This window comes from Nelusetta ayraudi, unplaced genomic scaffold (genome assembly GCF_046127955.1).
Source record: "Nelusetta ayraudi isolate G7.1 ecotype Tasmania unplaced genomic scaffold, CSIRO-AGI_Nayr_v1 ptg000011l, whole genome shotgun sequence".
In the NCBI taxonomy this organism is placed as follows: Eukaryota; Metazoa; Chordata; class Actinopteri; order Tetraodontiformes; family Monacanthidae; genus Nelusetta; species Nelusetta ayraudi.
The window spans coordinates 10,134,948-10,155,224 of NW_027466061.1; the positions used below are offsets into that span (position 1 = coordinate 10,134,948).

Below are 20,277 nucleotides of genomic sequence, written 5' to 3' on the forward strand. Positions count from 1 at the left end.
AAAATGTAGCAGCGTATTTAGAATATAGTCATCTGAACTGTTTATGATCCACGCAAAAAACATTGGTTTGATACCTAAAGGACAATTAAATGATCCTCCACCTGCAGCCGCTCTGTGTGTGACTGAGGTTGAGGCTGAAGTGCAGCTTAGCGTGCATCAACACTGCTGCAAAGCCAACACCAGCCACGTCTATGTTCTGTGTGCCTACATCGAGCTTCAAAAGACAAGGGATAAATGCTGTTTGCTTTGCTTATTGCATATCGGGTCATAAACCCTTAATCATTACACTGGCGGCACACAGAGCTTTTGCCTTTACAGAAGAATACCGTCCTTAGCATCCCACCATGCTGAGAAAGCCGGTTAGGTAAAGAAAAATGAAAAAATTACCAACACACACATCTGTTTTGTGTCTCTGTGAAGTCAATTACACCACCAGGCTTTACAGGATGTCAACTCGACACTGTGTTTTTTTTGTTTGACTAAAGCCAATGAGGCCACTCTGGGTGAAACCACAGCCGGATTTAAGAGGTTTTGCAGGTAAAGTCCTCTGTTGTCCGCTCTGACAAAACAAGTTCTTCATAATGATACCTTACGCTGTGTGTGTCGCATTAACAGTATTTAATCAACTTGAGAGTCACAGGATAATGAAAGCTGCTCTCATTCATTGGCCCTTCACTTTCAAGGACACGGGTGTTTGGTTTTTTGATTCTGAAACTTCACGAAATGTCAGTGACAAAAAGAGAAGAAGGTAAACCGCCAAACACCTGCAGCCACCCAAAACACATAGAGGGGACATTGTTTCTGCTTTTATGTTTTGGTAGGCATTACTCAGTTTTGCCAGTTTAGTCAATTCTTGCATTTCTTGCTTTGAAACCAAAAGTAACATTCTGAGTTGATCTTTATTTCCACCTACTTTACTTTACTTTCTAGTTTATGGCTAGCTCTGCAAAATGGTTTCTTTGTAATTCTCTTTGGGTGTTTGACCTTGTGAGTTTCTCTTTTTTTCTGTGGAGGAATTCGGCAGCTGCTGACACAAAAAGTCCCACAAAACCGCAGCACACCTGCAGATGTGGAGCTACGTCCTCCAAAAGAAACATACATTTCTAGGGTTCTAACTAGTCGGTTTTGCACAAACGGTACCTGCAAAACCATGAGGGGAAAATTGGAGATTTGACATAATAAATACACCCACCATTGTAGATTCTGAAACTGCTGGTGTCTGGAAGCCTGATTGCATCCAGATAATTAGCCAAAGCCTTGAACACGCATCGGTTCACGCACACTTTCGGCTCCAACCAGCCATTTCAATTGAATATTATCTGCCGGGACCTTCCTGCAGGCTAACAGTAACTCACCGCTGCCCCAGAACAGATACCCTTATCGCTGTCCCACCCATGAGCTCAGCAGTGAGGAGCACCACTGACACGATGATATGACCTGCAGCTGAGCAAAAACAGAACAATGAGCTCTCAGCTCACTTGGAGACAGCGAGAGGACGGCGGCTGAAATCCAAAGATGCCGCAAGACCAGGTGCCTCGTCCGAGCTCACCCTGGCAGTTGGTGTTCCAAGATGTTTCCAATTACATCCGCACCACTGAAATATTGCACATCAAAACAGAAGCATGGGGAAGTTAGTCCCGCGTACACTTAATGCACATAGAATCTGGCTTTTGTACTTTGAATCTTGACATAATGGACTGGATTGGTGTCGGGGCTCCACCGAAAGGATGATGCAATAGCCCTCCTGGACGAGGACAGCTGGAGTTGCGGGGAGTGCCAAAAAAAAAATTCTGCCGCGTTGCAGATGAGCGATAACACTTATCTGTCCTGAAACAGAGGCCCAGCATGCGCACAGAGGGCTTCGCTGCAACATCTTCAGTTACATAATGAGCCGAGGTGGTTGAAGACAGGGCCCTCAGTGAAGCTACTCCGCGGCGCCCTCTAACCCCCTCTCTCTGCAGCACAATTGGGTGATGACCGCCGCCTGAAATATTACAACAGGATAACAATTAAAAAAAAAAAAAAGAATCACATCACAACAGTGACATAAGAAGGATTTTTCCTGATGCTTGACCTCCGACGCGCAGAAGAGCCCCCCAAAAAAACATTTGGCTCACTTCAGCAAGTGACAAACACCTTTACTTATTTTTTTAGTTATTTGATGTGATATGATGTGATCACATACAAAGAAAAATTACATTAAGATTTTATTCTAACAAGAGCACGCAACATCCTTTGAACACAGACCACAAAGAGTCTCAGCGTCTTTCTTCAATCACCTTTTCCCAAAGAACTCTGACCACCAACACACCAAGCCAGAAATGTCCTTAGGTCAATTGGTGGAGCCAAACTACAGATCTGATGGAGAATCTTTGAGTGAAGCTTTGCTCGCCCTGTCACCGTCTCCGAAACACACAAGGCCTTCTTTTGTTATTGACGGTTTTGTATCTCACGGTTCACGAAATGTAAAAATGTCTTAATGTTTAAAAGAACTGCTACAAAACCACACCTGTTGATTCCTGAGAAAAGGTTGTCACCCTCCGATAACTCGAATGGCAACAACACAAGCCAGAAAACATTTAAATGTGAAAACGAACTTCACACCTTTTCCGGAGAAGTGCAGTGCCGCCATCTTCTCGGGAAGACAGGTGCGGCAGATTGGGTTGTGCAACAAATGTCCCATCTCTGTGAGGCGGCAGCGGCATTCAGCCCCAGAGCACCAAAAGCTGTTAACACACCCAATAAACCGTCAAGGTTTTATTTTAACAATGATATCCAACATAATACCTGTTCAGGTGACTGCTTAGTTATAAGTTTTGCTATTTAGCATTCATTCAAAGCAAAGTAAATGTGTTATTTTCAGTCAGAACACAAAGGGAGACGCCGTTGTATTACTTATTTACTTTCCTGAAGAGGGTGCTGGCGAGCAGTACCTCTCCAGCAGGTGGCACCCCAGGTGTCTGACTATCTATGCCAAGACCTACAGTAGTTCTTGTTGATAAGATACAGCTCCTAATTTGAGCCACTTTACTGATTAACTCAGGCATGGCCAAACTACGGCCCGCAGGCCACATCCAGCCTGCTGCGTGTCTCTGTCTGGCCCGTGTGAAGGCAGTCATAAACCCCCCCCCCCAACGCAATTTCCAACCAGCACCCCCACCCCCGTCAGCAAAACTTTCGTGGCCCGCCGAAACCACGCAGTTCTGTCATGTGTCCCATTGTAAATAAAGTTTGGCCACCCTGGATTAACTAATTCAAAATGAAGCAGCCCAGAGCACCATATTTGCACTTTGCGTTTTGTATCTCCTAATTTAATTTTCCCACATTTACATGTCGGATATCATCACCTCTGTTTTGTTCCATCAATAATTCATTTCTTATACAATACATTTCACCCTGTTAAAACATATTGAAATTGCATTCCCGCCGCACTGTACCTTCAGTAGGGAAGAGGGGCATAAGTGGCCTCATGTGGTCAAAATAAGGAACAACAACTAGGTTGAGGTAAAAAAATATTTATTGAACGGACCTCTCAGTCTCACAGTACTTGTAGCAAAAAGCAAATCAATCTTCTCAACATCACATCACATTACACACGTCCACCTGCACACACACACACACACACACACACACACACACACACACACACACACACACACACACACACACACACACACACACACACACACCCCTGCTGCCCCAAGTTTGTCTCAGTGGCTCGGGCGGAAAGGGAACGGCATCCCCGTCATGAACGGCTGAGCTGGGTACTGAGGGTGAGAGGCAGCGTGGGTGGCCAGAGGTGTGTGAGGGGTGTGCACTGGGTGTGTGGCGTGCGACGCGAGGGGGGAGTGAGCTGCATGTGGGCTGAAGGCCAGAGGAGGCGTGTGGATGTTGTTGTAGAACATGACAGGACCGGACAAGACCAACTGCAGCAGGCTAGAGACACAAAGGGTGGGGGAAAAAAAAGTTAATTATATTGTATGTGCATAGAACCAATTTAGACGTGTGCACGCTATCAAAGTGGTTTTCTGCATCACATTTGGGTAGTTGTTGGTTAGCTTTTCAACTTCCTGTTGGAAACAATTCTGAATTGCTACTTGCCCAAATTTCATACTTTTTAGCAGAATGCGAGGCTTGCAGTGTTGTTTTGATGTTTATGGTTCTAAAACTGTGACACTGTTCAACCATGTGAAAGACAAGGCTTTCATCTATGACACTAGTGCTATAGAACTAAAACCAATTTGTTATAAAAGTCCTTTGTATTATGCAAAACTTACCTTTGCATTTTTGTCTAATAATAATTTGTCTTTTAAGCTGCCAGTGAACCTCCCAGCGATGAGAGAAGTCTAACATTTATTCCTCTTGCTTTCCCCATTTTCTCACATGGGGAAAGGTTGGCGGTAGGGATGGGCGAAATGGACTAAAGATTTTATCATGATAATTTGTGCCATTTATTGCGATAACGATAAAAGTGACAATAAAAAATTTAAAACAATTCAACTCCATCTTTTGGGATTTTTTTTAAACCGCACTCGAAAAAACACGTGTATAACAGGATCAAATGTAAAACAGGATGTTTGCAAATCGTTTTCGTGGTGTTTATTTTCACTATGCACACAATCCATGATCGATTCTTGAGTGCAGTGGGTACGCTATCAGTCCCGTGCTTGTTATTGCGCAACACATGAGCTGCCGGCTGCCAGCAGCAAGTGCGTTGCGCACATATTTACGTCTTAGACAGGAGTCTATCGTTCTTACCGCGATATGACATATTCTAACCGCAGTGAATTTTTTTGACGATATATCGCGAACGCCGATATATCGCCCATCCCTAGTTGGCGGATCAAATCCCGCTCCATCCTAGTCCGTCGTTGTGTCCTTGGGCAAGACACTTAACCCTAAATTGCTCCCAATTGGCCTGGCAGCGCCTTGCATGGCAGCAGCCACCGATTGGTGTGTGAATGTGTGTGTGAATGGGTGAATGAGAGGCCTTTGTAAAGCGCTTTGGGGTACTGTGAAGGTGCTGGAAAAGCGCAATATAAATGCAGTCCATTTACCATTTACCATTTTTCAGAAACAGTGATCAATATTAACATCCCCTCCAAACATGTGGAAGCTCCACCAAACATCAGGGTTTTTTTTTGTTTTTTTTGAAAATCAGTCATGAACGCATATGATGAAAAATAAGGCTTCAATATGGGATCTTTCATGTGCTGATTCAGAGTATTTAACTGACAAGTTTATCTTCACATTGACACCTGTGGTTGCCACAGATGATAGCTGTGAAAAACAAAGACTAAAATAAGTGACATCAGCCGCTGGTTCTCACTTGTTGTGCGGGAGGCGGGAACAGATGGCTCGGAGGTCCTCTATGGGGACAGGAGAGAAAAGAATTACACATTTGACTGAATTAAACAGTACAAACGACTGGAAATAACACAAAACAATATAACTATATAAAAGGAGGACGGTGGGTCAACTTCAAGAATCTGGATTTGCTCTTATTACCTTCTGACATAAAGGAGTAAAGGAGGTGGGAAAGTGATTGCGCAATAATTAAACAACGTGCCAGGTGGGCGAATGTAATAAAATTGTCTAAAACTCATCTGGTGTACTTGGAGGTTAATTCATTTGGAAAAAATAAAATAAAGTATACCAAATCAATTGGGGTTTTATAAATGAATAAATAGATTTTTTTTATATAACTCAGTTTTCACCAAGCAAGAAAAACAAACAAACTGACAGGTCAATTGCAGTCACTAGAAACATGTGAAGATCTTGAAAGGTTGCATTTTTGGAGAGAGAAAAATACTTTTCTGTCGGGAAAAGTCGCATGTGAAAACACCTGGTGGAAATTTGACAGCTAGGGTGATGGTGTTGTGTGAACCCGGCGTGTAGCCAAGTAGGAAGTGAGTTGAGCAAAATGAGCTAAACATGTGTAATGTGCGAGCTGCAGCAGTGTGTCATTTACAGTCATTCCCTGTTTCGCTTGGTCTCGCATGGCTACCGTTAGGACAGCATGTGAAAACGCTACTATTTTTCTTAGATGGCAATTTACAGGGATTGTAATGAAAACATGGCTTATGAGAACTCAGCTTTAGGTAATCATGGTGTGTTCACCTTTCACCAGCTTACCTCTGGAGCACAGCAGGGCTCCGTTGGCCATGGCCACCTGCAGGGCCTGTGCCAGTCGGTCCAGGGTCAGCTGGGACAGCGTCTGTGTGTCGGCGGACGACTTGTGTGTCTGTTTGTCTGCCAAGTCTAATAGTCTGGAAAGTTCAGAAGTCAGAGTGGCCAGAGAGTCCATCTGCAGAAGCGACAGGCGACCAAACAGCCCCTTCTCATTCAGAATGGTCGGCAGCAGCAAGAAGACCTGGACGTGGAAGGAAAGGAACAACGCCAGTGGTATCTTTGCTTTGCATGTCGACAGGAGTTTGGGGGACACACACACTCCTATAGGAAGCAGACATACCTGAAGAACACTGAGGTGGAGCGTAGAGAAAAGAGGCCCCACTTCCGACTCACTCTCGGTGGCGCCGTTGGTCAAAGCCAACTTTTTGTCTCCCCTGTAGGCCAGCGGCGCTTTTACACACCAGCGCACCAAACCACCTAGTGGCGTGACATCAAGGGAGTTGATGGGCTGGTTGCCGGAGAGGGGCGTGTTCAGGAAGGTGATGAGGACGAGGCGGAGGTCATCTTGGATCCACGACACGATGATCTGGAGCAGCTCTAATGGAGGAGTCAGTTCCTCTAAAAGAAAGAAACTGTTCAGGTTACTTTCAGCCCATTACATTTATTTTATTCGCAGACTAATCCGACATCACGCTGGTCCTAAAACACACCTGTGCTGAGGTCATACAGGGTGGTGACGGCAGTGATGAACTGGCAACAGAAGCGTGGGCTGGCGCTGTGGATGTTCTGCAGGGTGGAAACTGACCCTGGCACCATGCTGCAGTAGTCGTCCACCAGCACCTGCGCCAGGCGCACACAGTACACACGGTGGGTTCTCTGCAGGGACACATACACACCCAGATACAAACGTTTAGTGCACTGCACCACATGTAAACATTTTGAAATACAAGCCGAAACCCAAAGCAGGGCTGTACGCTTACTTTTTAAAGTGGTAGCAGCAGTGCTAGCAAGTTGAAAATATTAGTAGCACAAAGAAAAATTCAGTAGCACATCCAGGTGGAGTTAGTTAACATTTTTATTGTGAAATTAATTTGAACCAGAAAATGTAGTTCTTAAATAGTTGAATTGAGACAGATAGTATACACGGAGAACTACGACTACACCTCCCATGGAGCAGTTTTCCCACTTCATGATCATGTTCATGATGCCTGCCTGCGCAAGTCATTCACACATGTGCGAGTGGATACACATTTCTCTCGGCACAGGATGATTTTTATTTGCAAATGCGACGAAAACTGCCGCACTGTACAGCCCTGCAAAGGCACATATGAATAAATGAAAAAAAATTAAAAATGAAATAAAATAACAAAAAAACAATCTACCGAACTCCAGTAAATATAGTGAGGTGTGTTGGACATTCTGCGTGCTGGTTAAGGCACAAAAACCAAGCTCAGGTGTTGTAATTGGATGAGTGAGGCAACAGTGTGTTATCTATGCTCTCTGTGACATCACAGAGGGTTGGCCTCTTGAACTGTGTGCTTCAGCAAGGAAAAACACTAAACAAAGGACTTTTTTCACTAACGGGTGTTCACTGACATGCTGGAGATTCAGATTATTGTTAGAAAACATTAGTGAAGTGTGTACTGTATAATAAGATACATTTAAGCAGAAACAGTTTTACTCCACCTGCAACCAGGTTGCAGCACATTCCAAGATAGGAACCCTGCCCACAGCGATCGCCATGGACACCAGCTTGCTCAACAGAGACATGCGACTTTCATCCGCCTGGTTGCGTTGGAGACTGAAGAGGGCGGAGAACATGAGCTGGCGGACAGCGTCCCGACTCTGCTCCTGGAAGCAGCTGCACATGATCTCCAACAGCTGGAGCTCCTGAAGAGCACTCATCCTCTGTCAGACACACAAACACATCACTGGTTGCACTCATTTTAACAGAGCGTGCGCACAAAAGCCTTCTATGGCACGCCATACCCTTGATGGCGTGTTTCTGTCTTTAGGCGAGTGCAGAATGAACTCCTCCACCAGCTCCAGGGTTTTGCCGTCAACCTGAGGTGGCTGCCTCCCGGACTGCACCAGGTTACAGATGTAGATGTCCAGGTGGTACAACAGCTCCTTAGCTGCACTAAGCACATCGCGAGGCAGCAGCGACTGACGGATGTCACCCATCTCCTCCTGCCAGGAGATAAAAAAGATTTTTTTTTTTTTAGAGAAAATCAGCAAAGCCATCAGATGTTAATCTCAAGTGGCCAAGTGATATGAGCCAAATATTATGACTACATTTGATAACAATGCTTTCAGTAAGTTTTAACTTTATAATAATGACGTAGAACACTTCAAGCATTTATATTGTTAGGAGAATTCATGATATGAGGAGCTAGAGTCCAAAGCAAGAATAATTAACAAGAAAGAACATTTTGTATCAGATGGATTCAATAGATTTTCAATGTATATATATATTTTTATATTATCATTATTTTTCGGCAGATGGCGCCACTATATTTGAATGAATGATGTTTCGTGTCAATTAAAAATGTATTGATAAGGAAGAGATTGTCGAATAATTCGAATTGATTAATATATATATATATATATATATATATATATATATATATATATATATATATATATATATATACATATATATATATATATAAAAACTTCGCCGCATCTGAATCTTACGTTCACATTTTCTAGCGATATACATGAAAAAAAAGAAAAAGAAAAAAAAGGAAGCGACGCATATTTTACTTAAGACCGTGGTTCCGAACAGCTTAAACGTTATAGCGTTTCTTCATCACAACCCTGATGTAGCCTGTATATTTACAGACCCAAATAACACTTTCCAGGTGGACCAAAGCGCCCTGCTGATTCGGTCATCGCCAGAGCTACAGCTAGTTAGCATGGTTGTCGATAGGGCTATTTAATACTACCCAGTAAAATAAGTTACTCGCAGGACCTATGTTTAAGATAAAACTATTTATTTAAGCGCATTCCTACCTTTGAAAAAGCCCCAATAATCACTAAACAAGGTTGTGCTCAGACCAGTGAATGATCGCTTAGCATTGATGAAACACTTCCGGGTACTACGGAAGCCAGTGTGGGATAAAGTTGACATTTGTCGTGATGCATGTGCCCTGTTGCAAACGTAAACAAATTTTAGTTTAGATATACCCGGCAAGCATTTAGCGATTGTGAACCCAATAGCAGAATGACCTGGCAGTAATGTTAAATTAAGAAACAAAAGAGAGATAGAAAACAGAACGACAATTTTTTTTTTCTTTGAGGAATTAATCAAATTCCTGAAGAAAACATACTAATTGTATCCCCTACGGCCGTAACGACACTGGAAACATCTTTACAATATGAAATAAATTATTTAACGGAAAAAAGATGCCGTGTGTCTTTTTTTCCGTTCATTGAACGGTTCGTTGAACGGTTCGTTGAATAACCCTATCAAGAAGATCTGATTAAGCGGTTTAAAATAAATACAGCATATATATGTAAGAAACCGTAACGTCAAAATGTGTGCACATTTTTTTTTTTATATGGTATTTTTTTATTTGAATATCATGATTAATCCTTTCAGATATGTAAAGTATAAACTCGCCTCACCCAGACACATTGTATCCGGCATAAATCACTTTGGCAACGCCTTCCTTGGTTACGCACGGGGGCGCGCCTCATGCCAACAGCGGTGCACTCCTCTCTGCTGGCGCGCTCCCGATATCACTCCGCTTTTGCACTTTGCCGTCCCGTCGTGAGATCTCGAGTAGCCCGCAACATGACCATCAACTCGCTGGCCAAAGGTGGCTGGAACCGGGAACAAATGACATGCTTTCGAAAAGTAAGAGCGAAACAACGCGTTTTTTTTTTAATCTTATTTTTAAATAAATACAAATTAAAAAAAAAAAAAATGTTTGCCATTGCGATCATGGACCACGGAATGATTGCATTGCATTAATCTGTACAAAATATATTAATATACGAAAAGGACCCCAAAGTGTTAACATATATCTTTTTTTTTTCTTTTTTTTCCCCCAAACGGTGTTATTTGTGTGTGTGTGTGTGTGTGTGTGTGTGTGTGTGTGTGTGTGTGTGTGTGTAGATGGAGAAAGTGATTGTGGCCATGCAGGACCCCGACATGGGCATGAAGATGAGAAATCAAAGGCTCCTCATCACTGTCATCCCGCACGCAATGACAGGTGTGTGTGTGTGTGTGTGTGTGTGTGTGTGTGTGTGTGTGTGTGTGTGTGTGTGTGTATACAGTACATATATATTATATATATATAAATATAGATATTCCTTGTGTGCACGTGTAGGCGAGGCACTCCGCAGCCTAACTGGTTTTGTCCCTGTGCTCATGCATAATGCAGCAGTGAATTTTGTGCGCTTTGCAGAGCAGAGGAAGTTTGTCTTCTCTCTGTTTTATTCACTGGTAATATTTTTTGTGGTGGTGGGGGGGAATCCTTTCTCCCTAGGCCGTGACATCATCGACTGGCTGATCCAGAAGTACAGCATCTGCGAAGAGGGTGAGCCTCACTTAATTCACTGTGTGCAAGAGAAATGTTGTCTAAGGTGGTTGAATATGACTGGCCTGCTGTGTGTTGTTGTGGCGTTTTCTTCCTTCAAGCAGATGTACTAGAGGTGTGTGTGCGTGCGTAAGTGCGTGTGTGTTGGGAGTTGCTGTTTCCAGTAAACAGGAACGGAGTGAGTCCCCAGAGAATCCAGGTGTAATTAACTCACCTGATGGCCTTGGTTTGATTAGTGCCCCAGCGATGGTTCTCCTCCCCAGGGGACCGTACCTTAAATTAGAGGCTGGAATAAAAGTAGCTCCGAGTTAGGTCCCATCATCCCCACAGCAGACTGAAGGAAGAGACAGCACCGTCAGCAAGGGAGGGAGAGACAGCTAAATAGGATGATCAAAATGCTTTGCACAGCTTTTTCAGCAGAAAGGAGGTTAGCTGTCAGTAAAAAGGTGCTTTTTATAATGAAACGGAGGAAGAATTAATGATGCATCACATCCGATGAATAACGGCTTGCTCTTTAGATGTACACGTCAAATGATAGAGCAAGGACAGCCTGCAGCAGTTTGCAATCAGTTCATGTTAAGCCCGTATGGAATTCTGCAATAGTAAAAAAATAGTAAATAATTGTATAGTTTCCTAATGTGGGTTCAATAAAGTACATCTATTCTAATTGAAACAGTAAAATTTAAAGAATTATTACAAGAATCTCATGTAAAAAAAAATGAAAACAGCACCCTTAGCTGGCCTGAGGCAAGACTACATCCCCTTTGGTTGCCTGGCCAGCGCCCTCCATTATCTTCTCTGACCTCTGCAGCATACAAACATAACAGTCAACTCAAGGAGCACTGATGTGTTTTTTTTCTTTCACCAACAGAAGCTCTGCACATTGGTGGCATGCTGGTGAAGTACGGGTACATTTACCCTCTGAAGGAGCCAAGGTCTCTGGTGCTGCGTCCCGATGAGTCACCCTACCGCTTCCAGGTGAGTGTCTTAAGTGCACTGGGTTCACGTCACGTCCAACCTTTCAGTACTTTTCCCCTTTTTCCTCTTGCTCCATTAGCACACCTCCTAATCCTCCGTCCATCTGTCGCCCTCTGCTGCCATTCATCATTTCCATTAGAAATGTTAAAAAGTGGGACATGTTCTTTCCCCCCCGCTCCCAGACACCGTATTTCTGGACCAGCACCCGGTGGCCTGCTTCCGAGCTGGACTACGGTAAGGTCAAAGACAAGGTGCATCTGTCAATGGATTAAAAATGCAAACATATAAGAATTTGTGTTTGCTTGCACGCCCACATCATATGTCCCGGCCTTGTCTTTGCCCCTTCTGTTTCCTGTGTCCAAATAGCAATCTATTTGGCCAAAAAGAACATCCGAAAACAAGGGGAACTGATGGAATATGAAAAGGTACAGAATGTGTCATTAATTATTCAGCTGTGAGTTTGTGGTATCAGCTCACATAACGTCTGTGCTACTTGTCTAAAACTCCAGTCACTTTTACAGTAACTCCTGCCTTCAGTCCTTGTTGTTGTCGTTTATTAGGAGAGGTACAGCATACTGCACAAAAGGATCAACCACACCTGGGACTTTGTGGTGATGCAAGCCAGAGAGCAACTCAGGTAAACGCCCCATCACCCCCACCCCGAAACACACAGGCACGTGCACACACTCACTGCCGTTTCCTGTGTTCAGAGCGTCCAAACAGAGGAGGAAGGCTGACCGGATTGTTCTGGAGTGTCAGGAGCAGGCGTACTGGCTCATCAACAGGCCCCCGGTACGACTCCATCACTGATACTAGCTGTGTGATACTGTATATTACATTTCTATGCAATTGAATTCTATGCAGATACGCTAATTTGAGTTATATATATATATATATATATATATATATATATGTATATATATATATATATATGCTATATGTATATATATATACATATAGCATGTATATATACATATATATATATGTATATACACACACACACACACACCTATATTCATATATATGTATGTAAATATACATATGTGTGTATACATATGTATATATGTACATATATAAATGTACACTTATTTAGACCATGCTGTGCTATATTGTTCTATGTCATTACCATTCCCACGCTAACCTTTATTATAATAACCGTCTATTTTAAACTACTGTCAACCTCATCATACTTTGCTATTTTCTGTATAGCATCTTTCTATGCTACACATGCTATTCTGTGCTATGATATATAGGAAAATTTGATTCTTTTCTCTGCTATGCTTTGCAATAGCTTTGAATTTACAGTAGAGTGACTGTGTTGATATTACTCACACTTCCCTCCGTCTCCTGCATGAAATATTTAGCCCGTCTGGCAAAAGCCTCAGCTGACAGCCAAGGGAGGAAGACAGTCAGAGAGGGAGACAGAGTGAAAGAGAGAGAGAGAGAGAGAGAGAGAGAGAGAGAGAGAGAGAGAGAGAGAGAGAGAGAGAGAGAGAGAGAGAGAGTAATGATAAAAGTGTATTAGCGTGTTTTCACTGCACTGCACGCGCAGGGAAGGAGGCGAAGGGTGGCAGGAAGTGGAAGTAGGAAGCAGGTGCTGAGAGGTGTGGAGACACAGTGAGGGAGGGTTGAAGATGAGGACAAGCGTTTGGAGGCGGGGCTCTATCTTATGAATTAGGGACGAGGACATGGAGAAAAAGAAAGGAACCTGAAAATAAAAGTCAGAGCGAGTGAAGTGGAAGGAAGGATAAGTGCCCACTCATCTCTCTCTCTTTCTCTCTCTCTCTCTCTCTCGCACACACACACACACACACACACACACACACACACGCACACACACACAGTTAGCCATTGACACATACCTTTCATTTCAATAACATCTATACTAGTAACAGTAATTGGTGTGCATATTAATATTTTTTGCAGCCTGGTGTGGCAAACGTGTTGGACATGGGTCTGGAGAGGCCAAATAGCTTCAGCTCCTGGATCACCCTGGTCAGTGAAGGCATCACATTGCTCCAATTCCTTGTTTCCATGTTTATTCCCCATGTGAGACTCTAGCGTGGCAACATGTCTGACAGCACTCATAACGTGTCCACCGTCCTGTTTCCCCCCGGTCGACTGCTTTCGCTGCCTCTTGCTGCTGGGCTCGTTTCCAAGTAAGTACTCTGAGTAAAGCTGTTGAAATGCAAGCTTGGGATGCTATTTTGTTTTTTGTTTTTTTTTCCTTTCAAATTTTTGCAGCGCTTCAGTACAATTTCCAGACAGCAGTCCAGAAGATAATCTGTGTTGGTCTGTTATAATAGTTTGCGACCATAGACAAACTCTTTATTTGCAGCCAGCACGGCCTGTTTTGATTTTTAAAGCCACTGCATGAGAGAAATGACAAGCTTTGACTGTCAACATGAGTCTGTTTGCATATTTTGATTGGTAACACAGTGTTTCCTTTTCTAGAACCAGAACAGCGACTACTATAAAAGAGAGGTACATTGTATACGATATATTATATATATAATACACAGTAGTGGAAAAAAAGTTTTCGGACACCCTTAAAATTTTACTCAATCTCAATTATTATTAGAGAATTTTCTGAGTGCTTCAAAACAAAGGTGAAGAATAAAGCAAGGTTTGGCTGTATCAGAGGCACGCAAACAAACTGAAATGATTTTGTTGTTTGTTATTGATAAGACAAAATAAGAAAACTAAATTCTTGTAGTTCTTGTGCTCTTGCACTGTGGATGTGTTGCAAGGAACGTCACCTTGCTGAAACATCCAGTTCTGAGCTGGCCCGAACAGTGTTAGTGCATATGTATGTATATATATATATAGTGCATATATATATATATATATATATATATATATATATGTATATATATATATATATATACACACATATATATATATATATATATATATATATATATATATATATATATATATATATATATATATACATATATATATATATGTATGTATATATATACATATATATGTATATATATACATATATATATATATATATATATATATATATATATATATATATATATATATATATATATATATATATATATTATATAGTGCATATATATATATATATTTATATCGGGCCAGCTCAGACGTGCATGACGTGTCCAAAAACCCTTTTTCCACCACTGTAATATGATAATATGATCTTTTACAGTTTCTTAGCATTAACAGGATTTTTACACTTTTATTTTTAGATCGATACCAGCAGAAGGGCCCTTGGAAGGAACCGTGTAAAGTCATCCATTTGCCTTGAAAGGTATGTCGCAGTATAATGACACTCGCCGACATGCACACACACACACACACACACACACACACGCATGCACAAGGACTAATGGACTTGATGGTGCCCTGAACGAACTCTGTGGTGTTTCGTCTTTACACGCACATAAGGCTTAATGCTCGGGCAGCAAGGCTCACTAATGGATTCTTCCTGAGGGGAGCTGGAATTAAGGGCCATTAACTCTTATGATCTGCAGCACTAATACAATAATGCCGTGTGTGTGTCTGTGTGTGTGTGTGTGTGTGTGTGTGTGTGTGTGTGTGTGTGTGTGTGTGCACGCGCGTGCGTGCAAGTGCAGTTTTGTGAAATTCAGCGAGCAGTACTTGTACCACGATCCCATCATGCAAGGCTGCCTTCCCAGTAACCCCTGGATCTCCGACGACACGGCACACTGGACCATGAACGCGGAGAGGTGAGAGAAGCGACACGCAGATGGTCCAGAGTTCGCACAAGTACAGGTGTGCTCAGTGTGCCTTTGTGTGTGTGTGGTTGCGCCGCAGTGTACCCACACCGACGCGCCTCCGGGTGGAGTGCTGGAGCTTCAGCTTCATGAGTCTTCTCAACGATGTCATGGGGAGGCGCGAGTTCATGACCTACCTGGAGAAAGAGTTCAGCGGTAAGAAAGTGCCACGGTGTTACACTGAACCTGCTCAAAAGGTCCCATAATATGGGAAAAAAAACACTGTCTCTACTCATTACTACCCCATTCCTGGAAAAAACTAAAAGTCCATCCTTTACTTCTTCTTCAAGCTCAGGTGAGGAAAACAGCCCTTTGTGATGTCACACAGGGCACTGACACCTCTCAGAGGATGATGATAACGCTCCTCATCTTATAGGCTCCTCTTAACCAAAATTTCAGTTTTAGAAGGTGGCTAAAAGCCACCCTTTTTCTGCAGGAGGCTGTGAACAGAGGGCTAAATATACTTGTTTTGGATGAGTCTGGTCCAAGGCCAATCTAAAAAAAAATACAGACGTAATAAGGGCAGACTATCAGATCTTTTAATATTTCACAATTTGACCATAAGAAAGAAAACCATCTTAGACTCTTTAGTGCTTAATGGTGTTTTTGACGTTTTTTGAATGTAAAACATTGCTCCTATTAGAATTTCACGGCCATCCCTAATAAAAGTCTCTCTTTGCCACCATGATGAAAATGAAATGGCTGATGTTACTCAAATGATTTCATTAACTTCCTGTCGTAACTGGTGAGGAAGTGAAAAAAAGTCAGTCAGGATAAAAACAACAAGGTCTGACCTTTATTCCTCGCCATGCTCTGCCTCTCCTCCAGCGGAGAACCTGTGTTTCTGGCAGGCCTGTGAGGATATTCGACATGGAGAAAGTTCCAGGATTGTGGAGAAGGTGGAGGAGATCTATAAGTACGTGCAAAGTCCTTTGACGCACCAGCAGAAGCGCACAGACTCACATGCGTGCACGATACCCAGACAAGTTAGCATGGCAACACTTTGTATTTTGTGTTTGTGTGTGTGTGTGTGTGTGTGTGTGTGTGTGTGTGTGTGCGTGTGTCTCAGAAACTTCCTGGCTCCCGGAGCTGCCCGCTGGGTCAACATCGACAGTAAGACGATGGATAAAACCCTGGAGGGGATCAGGCGCCCGCATCGCTTTGTCATGGATGACGCCCAGCTGCACATCTACTTTCTCATGAAGAAGGTTGGAAGAATAGCAGTTTACCAGAAACCTGCTCCTGCACTTCAGAAAGACTAAATTACAGTCACGGGTTTGAAAATGTGGCTTTGGAGTGTAAATGTGAATCAAAAGGGTTGAAAGTGACTCGAGAACAGAGTTGGCAAAAGTATTCACATTGTGTACTTAAGTAAAAGTACAGAGACGTGAGTAAAAAAAATGCTGTAGTAAAAAAAGAAAAATATTGATTAGACTCCTTTACTCAAGTAAAAGTAAGAAGATACAGGTTCTGAAATTTATTTAAGTTAAAATATATTTTGTAATTAATGAAACAATACTTTTTTTTTGACAATTTTCCAAAAATGAAAAAGTACTCTCAATTCTAGCAATATGATCTGAAATAATTATGACCACTGAGCCATTATTGAATGTACACACTTATAATAACAATAACCAATGTTGTTTTGTACATTTTTATTTGTCCTTGTACTGAAAACACACTGAACAGTGACTAAGTAGAGATACTCTAAAATAATAAGTAAAGTAGCGATACCTGAAGAATCTACTTGAGTACAGTAACAAAGTAATAATAATAATGATAATAGTAATAATAATGATAATAATGCTTTTCATTTATAAGGCGCCTTTCAAAGCACTCAAGGTCGCCGAACAACAGTTAAAAAACAATTAAATAAAAGTCAACATGATAAAACAGTACAAAACAGAGCAAAACACTGACAATCAGGTATATGCCTGCCTGAAAAGGTGGGTCTGGAGGAGGGATTTAAATATGGAGATGGAGTCTAAGTTTCTGATGTCGGGAGGGAGAGAGTTCCAGAGGTGGGGGGCAGAGTGGCTGAAGGCTGTAGCCCCCATGGTGGACAGACGGAAAGAGGGAATGGAGAGGTTGATAGTGGAGGCAGACCTGAGAGACCGAGAGGCAATACTGCTGTGGAGAAGGTCGGAGAAGTATGGGGGGCCTGGGGGGCGGGGGGCGGAGGCGGTTAATGTTACGAAGGTGGAAGTAGGCAGACTTGATGGTGTTGTTAATGTGGGTTTGGAATGATAAGGTGCTGTCGAGGACGACACCCAGAATCTTGACCTGAGAGGCAGGTGAAACAGAGGAGTTGTCTACTGTATAGTAAGGGTGAGGCTGGGATGCTTGTTGAGTAAAGATTTGGACGAGATGAGGACTGCTTCAGTTTTACCGCTGTTCCGTTTGAGGAAGTTAGAGGAGAACCAGGATCCGTACTTTGTTACTTCGCACCTCTGCTTGAGACACAATTTGATCTGCAGTCAGTCAAGCAGCTGGGGATTCGGTAGCTCCGTCTGGCAAAGGTGGTGGCTCTGGTGTCTTGTTAGGATGTTCAACTTCAGGGTGTCTAGGTCAGATCTCTCAGGCTGGGAATCGGATTTGCCTGTGCATCATTAGCACAACTGACATGCATGTCAACGTTTTGCGTGCCGAGAAGCCTTTGCATCCTGAGTAGCAGTGCACCAGGCACTGACCCCAGGGGAACGCCAAAAGTAATTCAACATGTCAACTCGAGCTCAGCACTCCAGACTTAGGAAATAATAATTGGCCGACTATGGCTATGACATTGGATCTTTCCGGTGTTACGCCAGTGACTCTTGACTCTCCACCTCTTTTTACAGGACTCTTACCCAAGATATCTGAAGTCGGACCTCTACAAGAACATGTTGGCCAAAGCTATCGTCCCTCAGGAGACAAAGAAAAGGTACCATTCAACACGAGCCGCTTGGTAAATCTTTTGTTTTACCGTCTCCTGACATCGGTGGAGTGATCCCTTGACCTCTCGGTTATTTTCTCTCTCAGCGTTTTCCCCTTTATGAGACGCCAGCGACACGCCAGCCCCTCACCTGCGCAGGCCACAGCCCATCCTGCAGAGGAGGAAGGACAAGCCAAGGGCGCCAAGAAGGCGGGAACCAACTCTTCGGTCCACTCCAACGCCTGATGTCCAGATCAGTTGTCTCGGACTCGCCTTGTCAAAGTCTTTCCCATCCACAACCTGTCCGCTTTCCCCTCTGAGCCTCAGAGGAGCGCCGCTTCACAACTTTAGTTTTCCTCAGCACTTCACACTGTGCATCTAGAACTAAAACTGTTGTGTTCTGTACTTCTCTTTCTTAACACAAAAACAAGGAGTCGGCAGATTGGTCTCATTGCTTTTCACTGACGCTCCAACCTGAACTAGATATATACAAAACAATGATGTCATCTCTCATTTAAATATACAACCAAAAATAATAGTAGCAATGATAGTAATAGTCTGCTCAATACAATACAGCTCCTCCCTGTGTAGACACAAAGTGATGGCAAAAGAAAACTCTTGTCACCTCAGACAACATGTAAATAAATCTCTCTTTTTTTACACCAACTATATACAGTACTATTTACAGTACTGAGATACTTTCTGTCACCGACACTGGCTTGCCCTTTGACCTGGAATTTCCCAGTAAAGCAGAGCAGTCCGTCATTCGCAGAGCAATAGAAATGTCAGCTAATATGTGCAAGCTAGTCAAACTGTTTCCTCAGTGCATCTGTGGTCGTTCCGAGGTTCCCTTGTTTTGTGCCATGAGGTTCTCACGCTGTATCCTGTTTCCTCATGTTCCGTGTGCTGCTTTGACATGTTTGCACCTGAATAATTATAATAATAAAATAATAATAAAATAAATAATAAAAATAATGAATAAAAAAAGATGCCATCAGCACCTCATGTAACGTTCCTCACTCCGCCTGCCGAGTGACTGAAGTGTGTGTAGCTGCATCACTGTTTGTCACCTTGGCCCAGTGATGCGACAACCTCTCGTATTGTTTCCCAGTCTGTTCTTGTACTTCCGCCGCCTGGTGGTCTTTGTGTCTATTTTTGGCTCAGAGCCATCTCAGGGCTATTTTTAACTGATAAATATTGAGCAGCTACTACTACAGCTGAGGGACCAAAGCATTGCAAGCGAGACAAAAAAAAAAAACTATGCTGTAGTATACATATATATATATATACATATATATATACAATATCAGATATATTAAGTTTGTCCTGTTATTACATAGAATGGATATCCCTCTACTGGCCTTATGAGGTCATACCGCTGGGACACAGCTGAGCAAATTGTATTCAATGCTCAAATTAAAAGGATTATCTAGCGTTCTAGTATTATCTATTTTGAAGAAAAAGAAGCAAGCTTTTTTTTTTTTTTGAAGAATTCTTGCAATCTTGCAGCCTTGTTTACTTAAGAACTACCTAGTTTATGTCAGAGCAGCCTGGCCCAGGGGGTCCTGATCTCCAGAGGGAATTACACTTCTAAATATAGCACATAAACCAAATGTCCCAAGGGACGATTACTGCCGGATCACATTATCTGCAGTTTCTGCAACAAGTGTGATGCCGTTCTGCAGATTAGGACTCACAAGATCATCTGTTGGCTGTTGCACTGGAACTTCATTATGCCCACGTTAAGAGCAGCAAGAGTGGACTTGACTTGAAATAATGACTTACAGTTTTGCATACCCTGATTTAGTAATGCCAAATCAAAATTTTGAGGTGTTAAGTTAGCACTGCAAGGTTTCTTAATATATGCAGATTAATTTAAAGATTAGATTTAATAATATCATTTTTTTCTATTACTTTATTCTGGCAGTAGTGGGAA

At 42.6% G+C, this 20,277-nt stretch overlaps 2 protein-coding genes across 2 annotated transcripts; one reads left to right on the top strand and one right to left on the bottom strand.

Moving 5' to 3' along the window:
- Positions 1 to 3,499: 3,499 nt before the first annotated feature.
- Positions 3,500 to 9,256, bottom strand: ints15 (integrator complex subunit 15). Its single transcript, XM_076020739.1, has 8 exons — positions 9,148 to 9,256; positions 8,122 to 8,322; positions 7,819 to 8,040; positions 6,843 to 7,008; positions 6,473 to 6,750; positions 6,136 to 6,373; positions 5,330 to 5,369; positions 3,500 to 3,936 (listed from the first exon to the last, which is right to left on the bottom strand). Exons 2-8 carry the CDS (start codon positions 8,314 to 8,316, stop codon positions 3,711 to 3,713), a joined length of 1,365 nt encoding a protein of 454 aa, XP_075876854.1. The 5' UTR covers positions 8,317 to 8,322; positions 9,148 to 9,256; the 3' UTR covers positions 3,500 to 3,710.
- Positions 9,257 to 9,345: 89 nt separating this feature from the next.
- rgs11 (regulator of G protein signaling 11) lies at positions 9,346 to 19,589 on the top strand. Its single transcript, XM_076020738.1, has 17 exons — positions 9,346 to 9,994; positions 10,256 to 10,352; positions 10,629 to 10,679; positions 11,551 to 11,657; positions 11,840 to 11,891; positions 12,024 to 12,082; positions 12,218 to 12,294; positions 12,368 to 12,449; positions 13,584 to 13,652; positions 14,118 to 14,141; positions 14,882 to 14,943; positions 15,269 to 15,382; positions 15,471 to 15,586; positions 16,259 to 16,346; positions 16,500 to 16,638; positions 18,268 to 18,350; positions 18,449 to 19,589. The coding sequence occupies exons 1-17, from the start codon at positions 9,833 to 9,835 to the stop codon at positions 18,585 to 18,587; spliced, it is 1,521 nt and encodes a 506-aa protein (XP_075876853.1). The 5' UTR covers positions 9,346 to 9,832; the 3' UTR covers positions 18,588 to 19,589.
- The last annotated feature ends 688 nt before the right edge of the window (positions 19,590 to 20,277 follow it).